General features: G+C 41.8%; 1 protein-coding gene across 1 annotated transcript; it reads right to left on the reverse strand.

Moving 5' to 3' along the window:
- Positions 1 to 3,804: 3,804 nt before the first annotated feature.
- On the reverse strand, positions 3,805 to 6,470 carry adma (adrenomedullin a). The gene is made up of 4 exons (XM_017707284.2): positions 6,355 to 6,470; positions 5,796 to 5,911; positions 5,577 to 5,693; positions 3,805 to 5,131 (listed from the first exon to the last, which is right to left on the reverse strand). Exons 2-4 carry the CDS (start codon positions 5,897 to 5,899, stop codon positions 4,834 to 4,836), a joined length of 519 nt encoding a protein of 172 aa, XP_017562773.1. The 5' UTR covers positions 5,900 to 5,911; positions 6,355 to 6,470; the 3' UTR covers positions 3,805 to 4,833.
- Positions 6,471 to 8,368: the final 1,898 nt, after the last annotated feature.

Raw genomic sequence — 8,368 nt, forward strand, 5'->3', positions numbered from 1 at the left:
TTTCACTTGAAGCTTTCTTTTTTTTCTGCATCTGAAAAAAGTTAGATGCCTGCAGAATACATCACACTCAACATGTTATGAAATACAATACAGCAGAGGCTCTGGGCGCTCACACCTCAATGACTCATTGTTTTTTTCACCTGGAGACGATGTAGTCTTTGGCCTTTTGTAAATCGAAGCTGATTAGTAGATGAGTGTGTTTGGGCACATGTTGTAATTCAAGAAAGAAAAAACTGGTGATTCCAATAAATCCCTATCATTTATTGTCAGCTGAAGTATGATGTTAGTTCCAGAAATCTGAAAATGAAAATAATATGCTGCAAAACACTTGCATGAGGAAAGACAAAGTGAAAGGGCCACTGTTAATAAAAATAAAAATCATAGACTTCAATAATAATCGTAAAAACACGTTGAGGTAATAACACGTAATAACTCGGTTGCTGTACTGCCGCCAGAGTTCCACTCACTCCTGTCTGTCTGTGGATCATTTTGATGATCATTCTCACTGTCTATGAAACTTCATGCCCTTTCTGAATGGTGCAGAGATGTAGCCCTGATATCTGTGCAGACGACCCTCCCTGTGATTCTACTTCAACAAAACACACAGTTTCCTCCAACTCTGTCTGGTTCTTTCATCTTAATAAACACAGTTTCCTGTACAGCCGTTTCAGCTGTTTCTTATGCCAATAACACTCTGGTGCTGATGTGCAGGAGAGACAGGGAGACTGAGTGGTTTTTAATGGGTGAAATCGATAAGAAAGTATCGCTCCACCAACTCAACGTCCCTCATTTTAACGCAAATAGTACGACGAGGACATCTCAGTGTTGTTATGAAAAGATGTGTAGCTGTCAAGAAGCCCTTACTAAGAGGAGGAAATAGACAAAAAGTATCTGCTGATGCTCTCAGAACAACTGACTGACCTCCCCAGAGCCCGGAACATCATTGAATGTGTTTGGGATTGCTTTGATCCTGAGATGCAGGAATACAACCAACTTCTAAGACTGAACTTTGAGAGTGTGGAAGAATATCCTAGCAGATTTTTTAAAAATCTGTGATAAAGGTGAAGTGTGGACACACTTAGGCCTAATCCCATGTCACCCCTTGCCCCTACCACTTAGTCCTTAGCCCTCCGCTTTGTGTGTTCATGTCTAGGAGTGTCCTGATTCTTGTTGAGATAGAGGGGTAGGGTGAAGTGTTAGGGCTACATGCCCCTCCAAACAGAGGTTTTTCAGAGTCTAAACGGACTGTTATGAGAAAAAAATAAAAACCGGCAAGATGGCTGCACAAGAGACCAAAGAAACCCACAAATGTGAGTAAGTTTTTGCTGTTAAAAAACACATCCATGGTGTTATCTTTAAAAGCATATGAATCCCTAAATGTAATTCAAGCCCAGCAGTGAGGAAATGAACTTTAGCCTCCTCTGCTGTCACTGCAGGCTGGCAGGGTCAGAGCTACAGAGCAATGCTAGTAGCTGTTAATGAAGTAATGTTCTTTGTCTTTAAGGGTTCCATTTCGTAAAGGAAGATTTCAATCACTGTGACACTCGAAAACAAGGCATAGGGGTAAAAATAAGAACTGGGATTGGACCGAAACACTGAAAACTGTGATATTTGCTATTTGTCGTTGAGGCTTCTGTGTAATTTTTTTGTTAAGTATGTTTTATATATTGAGACACTTGACAAATGAATAGCTTGTATTTAATGGTCATTTTGACTGGTAATTAAATGCACTTGTACTGTACACACCCAGTGTAGCATGACAATGCAATTTATGAAGTGCTAAAAAGTAGGACAGAGGGATTCCTACTCATGGTTGTACTGTATGTGAGTTTAAAATAAGACATATGTTCCCAGTCTATTTTAATGAACATACCACTGTCAGCAACAACCATCCACACTAGGTGGAGCTCTAATCATACAGATTATGAAAATCCTCAATCCTACTGACACATTACTCATGCATTTTTGCATTGTGGTGCTGCAGAACAGCTACGATGAAGTTTGTTACCCCTTAACTGACCCTGGAGACTCTGTGCCTGCCAGGGGGTCATGAGTGGCCAATGTGTAAGAGTCAGAGAGGTTCAATGTCCTTTTCTCAGTATCTCTATATATCCCTCCACTTATGTCCCCTCAGCCTTGAAGAGAAAGGCAAAATAAAAATATGAAAAACGTGATTTTGTACTGGCCTTTTTTGCCAGACAGGGTAAGCCCCAGTGCAGACAGTCATTAATACCTCTTGGCCAGATTTGTATATTTACTTTAAAATTGTGTGTGGGTGAGGAAAGTTTATGGAGAACAAATGAAAATTTTCTTCCTGAGCATGACATTTTAATGTTCAAACTGGGCAAAGATTTGTATCATAATAACTCCTTCAGAATTTATGGGTATATTTTACAAGTCATTCTAATCTTATACAAGATTTGTATGTATTATAGGGAAATATAAGTATAGGACTTGACTGAGGATGGTTGTGGCCCAAGATAGGCCAGTTTGATAGAAATGACCAACTTTTAGTGGTTGTAGGCACCTTTGAAGAGAAACTGGTATAACAATTACTAGAATAATGAATACCAAATGGACTCCAAAGAAAGAGTGAGGTTAGTTATGTAATACTAGCAGACTAACCACTCTGTAGATTACAAAGAACCTAGCTCAAGAAAAAAAACAACATAGTTGAGTTTTCAGAAAGATCATTTATTTCAAGCATTAAAAGCATCTCCTTTGCTTTTCCGTAACTGTGTTCATTCTAGTACTGCATGATCCAGTGAACGGTCTTGGACTTTTGCATTGAAACAGCATGGGTGCCACAGTAAAACTGCATAGCTGAAGTTCCATCTCATTAAGAGAGGAATGGTAATGATGTGTTTAATATGGTGCGCCTCTCTCAAAGCCCTTTGGTCTACATCTCGCAGGAATGCTGCACGTTCCATCATTACACCTCCCTCAGAGAACAGCATCCTTGTGGACAGACGGCCTGTCTTCTGTCAAATGCTGGTCCCAGTCCAGGACTAGTTTTGACTCTAGTCTAATGCTGTTACACTGGATGTCCTGCTCTGCCAATCTATCCATATGGACACATGCAGAGGAGGAACGCAGCTTACATTTATATTTACAGCATTTGGCTGACACTCTGATCTAGAGCAACTTACAATTTGATCATTTTACACAGGGAGGCCAAGGTGGTGTTAGTTCTTGCCCAAGGACTCTTATTGGTATACTGTAGGGTGCTTGCCCTGGTAGGGGATTGAACCCCAGTCTACAGTGTAGAAGGCAGAGGTGTTAACCACTACACCAACCAGCTTAGGCCTTGAATGGCTAATGGGGAATGTAACAAACGTATTTTACCCATTTTTGATCAGAACCCTTGTGTTTTTGTTTGAGCCATAGCTGCCATTAGTGAACCTTTACTCTGAAAAAGCCTGCACATGCTCATTTTAGCATCAGAGTTGGCCATTTCTATCATATCAACAGATATGTGTCTGATCTAGGACCACATTTGAAAGTGACACAAATCTGATTTCAAAAGATGTGATGTGAGCTTTAGCCAACAACACAAATTCAACCTTATAATGTCAGCAGTGGCTTAGGAGTAGCAAAAGTAAGCCATCAACTGGCAGGTTGTGGGTTCAAATTCCTGGACTGACTGGGTATTCCTAGTTGTGCCCTTGGACAAGTCACTTAGCCCTTTGCTGCTGCTGCCCCAGTGAGCCAGCTCTGCTGCTGAGATTGGGTATGGTTAGGCAGCAAAATTGACCTTGTAGGATTAATAAAGTACAGAACACATGAGGCCCTGACAACATCAGCTTTGATTTATGCAAAAGGTTTATTGGATGACAACGTTACTCTGACATGACAAAATAAATCGCATTTACAAATATATTATGACAGACATTGAAACACATGATTCTTTGACCACAGCTTAAAACAATATGACATTTATGACACTAAATGAATAACAACATTCATACAATGCCCTTATTTTTATTCCTGTACAAAAATAGCTCTCTTTAAGTAGTAGAAGGTAATATAAAACAATTAAATAACAATATCTAGGCAATTGTGGCATATATATACATATACTGGCAATAAAAAACATTACATATAGATTGCACATATCTCTATACAAAAAAAAACATAATGTTCAAGTAGAGTACAATCCTTGTGGACTGGCAAAGGCATTTTTCCTATAATCTAAGGCATTCATCCCTCATACAGTGTCCAAAAAGGTGGTTTGAGACTGAAAACAGCTTTATTGCCTTATGCTTAAAGTCGATCTCCCCAGAATCATCAATGTGCATCTTTACCAGATGAATTGGGTGGCTTTAAGTCCAGAGGTTTTTTTTTCTAAGAAAGTATAAAAGTCCCAAAATCCCACCAAATAGTCCATCTGAGGAGCAGCAAGAAGACACAGAGAATTCTGGAGGAGCTTACTTCTCCTTACCGGTGCTTGTGCTCTGTGGTGCTGGGGATCAGTACAGATCTTGACACTCACACCCAGTGCTCGACCACGGCTCCAGTGCATGACCACAGCACCCCCCCCCAACCCCCCCCATCTTTCTCTTTCTCTCTCTCTGTCTCTCTCTGTGTCTCTGTCTATCTCTCTCTCTTTCACAGTGCTTAGTGGAACAGCTGTTGTTTTTGCGCTTGAGCTTTGGCCATGCCTCCTCTAGCAAGTCTCAGCTTTTCTTCCCCAGCCTCTCAGCTCGGAAGAGGAATGTGCCAGTGAAACTCTTGGCAGGAGTCTGAAGCATGCATAGAATTTCGGAGTCGGCCGGCGAGCCTGGTGGAGGCGCTTCCTCCCCCTCCATCCTGTTCCGCAGCTACCTGTCCTGCTCAGGTCCGCCTAAGCAGTGCTTCAAGCCTCTGCAGCCTCCACACGGGCCGTAACCGGCCACCCTTCTCTTCTCGCTCCAGGCTCATCCTTCTCTCAGGGACAGACCTGCGCCGCCGCCCGTAGCCCTTCGGGCTAATCTTCTCTATGGGTGCACTGGCGATTTTCAGCTTGTTGTTGAACTGCTGCAGGCGGTGTGCCAGGTCATGCACAGTGCAGGTGCCCAGGGCGCAGCCAGACTTTTTTGACTGGTTGATGGAGCTCTTGGAACGCTTTGTCCGGACACCAGTATGTCCAGCACTGAGGGGGAAGAGAGAAAAGAGTGGACGGTCAGTCCTACTCTACATTCTTTCACAGCATTTGGCTTGCAAATCATAGCCCTGGTTTACTTTAGCCCAACTAAACAAACTGTCAGGGGGTCTATCTTGTAACATACCTTACATACTAGGCATGTCTTACACATAGTTGTTACTGAATAATGTGTAGTAGCCCTAAGATTAATACCTTAATAATAAGCCTAAAATCGATTAAAGATCTTTAAAAGGTTCAATTAATTTCACCCAAATTTTTGTCAGGAATGATGAATCTCTCCTAAAAATCTTGCCAGGCTTTATAAATCTCATCACTTGGATAAATCTCACAACTCATAGACCTGGTTTTCTGCTCCTTGTCTAGCCTGTGGTGTTATAATAAGACGGTGCTGAAGATGGTACAGCTCCACAAAAAATGATTTGCGTCTTCTTACCTGGAATGTGGAAGCAGGGTGTCTTTGACGTCTTCAGGTCGAACAAACTGCCCATGATCTGCTTCCTGCAGAGCGGACAGGCTACTCAAATCCCTTTTCGTTCTCTGAAGCCAGACACTGCAAGAGCGAGAGAAGAATGGAACCCATTAGATATGATACAAAACCAAACCATAACCTTTGTAAAATAAGGGAATTTATAACAAAGCCAACTCAACTCACCTCCTTTTCAAAACGTGACTGAGGTTGAGCTTTGCACTGTCCACAACGGGTGTGACAGTGATCAGCAGACAGCAGCAGAAGAGGGACAGAAGGATCGGGTTCATTTTTTCTGATATCTATAGGAGAAATAAAAACAAAATCTTCATCAGGTTTGAAAAGAAAGCTTTCATGTGACAAAGGTCCAAAAGCCAGTCCATCTGCCCTGTTCATACGTTTATTTGAAATGCCAAGCTGGGGTCATGTTCTGTACAAATAAGTAAACTTACAACCAGTCCCCCTGACGAGGTGGAAAAAAAAGGACAAAGGCTACACGGGATGACCACAGCTTGGGTGAGCTTTAATCTCTCTGCAGCTTGCCAGAGTATCTACTTATAACACCCAGCCCAAGTCAAAGGCCAATGCTGGAAGATAATTAGTACTAACCTACATGCACACAAGCCAAATTTCTTACAGTGAGACAGATACACTACTTTAGCTCTGACCTAAGGAAAACTGCACTAGTAAAGCCATCAGCTGGAGGGCAAAGAGCAGCCCCCATGAGAGAGTGCTGTGTCCGTACCTGTAAAGCTGTGGGGTTCACTCAGGAGAGCAGAAGCAGTAATCCAGTGGCTCCTTCGCTCGCCGTTTGCGCTGAAATGCAGCTGTGACACTCGGCTAATAGTCTGACTCTACACACCGAGCGTTAGGGCATTTATACTGCAGGTGGGAGGGGCTGTCTGACAAACTCTCATCCCTTTTCCACCCCCTCCAACAACCACCACCAAGCCAGTATTTCCACTCTGCAGCCGCACGAAACATCACTGTGATCACGAAAGACTATTTTTCTTCTTTCCTCCTTGTGTTAAACACATGCAGATTATAGTAATTCTATAAAAAAGCCATATGGAAAGTGAATAACTTCATGTGTAAAAAGCCAGCTTCTACAAACACACAATTCAAACAACTGTAACCGTCCTAGTCCTCTGAGAGGCTGGTAACATTGCTCATGTCTAAAGTATTTGGGTGGGTAAAACAAGTGAATGAATGCAAGCACCGTCTGAAACAAGCACACAGTGTGAAATCTGTGTTTAATTTTGAAACTATTAACTTTGACACCAAAAAAACAACACATCTTCAAACTATTTTGGGAGTACAAGCAGAATGTACTTTTTTTCTTAATTATACTGGTTACAAAACCAGCTAGATCATTTTCATACTCTTACAAAATCTCTTTTTTGTCAGCTTTTTTTTTTCCTCATTTCTGTACCTTCCATTTCCCAGAGTCATCCGAAACGCAATTAAACAGAACATCACATTTACTGTCAGTGTGTCTTGTATCCTGGAATCTTTCAAGGCTAATGGACATGTTCAGAGGAACAAGTCTCCGCTTTTCCTGCAGGAATATGGCATTATCTCTGATAAAATAGGCAACCACAACCCTCTTAAGCTGGAAACCACAACTGACAAAGCTGCCATTAAACGTATCCCATATCTGTCGTGTTCAAACAGGGAAATTGCTTCATGACCAGAAAGAACATTTAGCTGCATTGAAAGAAAAATAAAATTAGAGACATGTGGGTGAAGACGATGTCAGACAAGGTCATCAAGCAGATGTCGATTACAAGCCCCCAGGGGGTGAATATTTTAAAGGCAAAAGAATTGCTAGGATTACTTGGTCCTATCAGTCTTGTTTTGCAGACCTTCCAAGCAACGGTTGACCTGTGCCTGGTGAGGTTATAGCTGAACTATGTGTGTTGATCTCTTCTTATTTTCTTCATGTTTTGCACAGGTGGTATTGGCCTTCACATGTTTGAATCTATCAGATTGAGTGTCTCAAATGCAGTAACATAATTGGAGCATTAGGCCTAAACAGGCATGACAGAGCTGCGATTTAAAAGTTCAGTTAAGCTCAACTAAGACACTGATCCTTTGGAATGCAAATAGATTATGTATGACTTTCAAATGCGATCAATAAGCTGCCGACCCCGTGCTCATCACTCACTTTAGAAGCGTTGGAATTTCCTGCTATTGTTTAATCTGCTTAGTGACAGACAAACATGGCTGTTTATTAAAGAGCATGACACTCATGGGTTACTTTATTGGCAGCGAGTGTTGACTGTTTGGTAATGTTAATTGATGCTATGCGAAAAGACCTCACTTCAGTACTTTATCCTTTTATGGACTGATTGAGACATTGCGCAACAGCCTAACTGCACTATTGGGGTTGTTGTTTCTGAGTCAGTCCATATATGGATATTGTTTGCTGACTCAGTTTGCAATGAATGTGAAAAATAATTAGTCATGTTCAAGGAATGCGGATGTTCAGGTGAGACCCCCTGCATTAAAGGTGTGTTGTCGTGTTGTCATGTTTGCCGGGAAGATGTTTCATTCTGTGGAAATGCATACACCTCAAAATAAGAGCTACAGTATCTTTTCCCTGCTGTTGTGAGCAACAAAATTACCGGAACAATGGATGCACAATTTGATGATGGCTGGCAACAAATAAGGGAGGAAAAGATTGGGCTTGTCAGGCAACAGGAAGCTTCAAAAGACCAGCAGAATCTGCACTGCAGTGAAACTCTACAAATCTCGAC

The sequence above is a fragment of the Pygocentrus nattereri genome, chromosome 15 (genome assembly GCF_015220715.1).
Source record: "Pygocentrus nattereri isolate fPygNat1 chromosome 15, fPygNat1.pri, whole genome shotgun sequence".
Taxonomy (NCBI): Eukaryota; Metazoa; Chordata; class Actinopteri; order Characiformes; family Serrasalmidae; genus Pygocentrus; species Pygocentrus nattereri.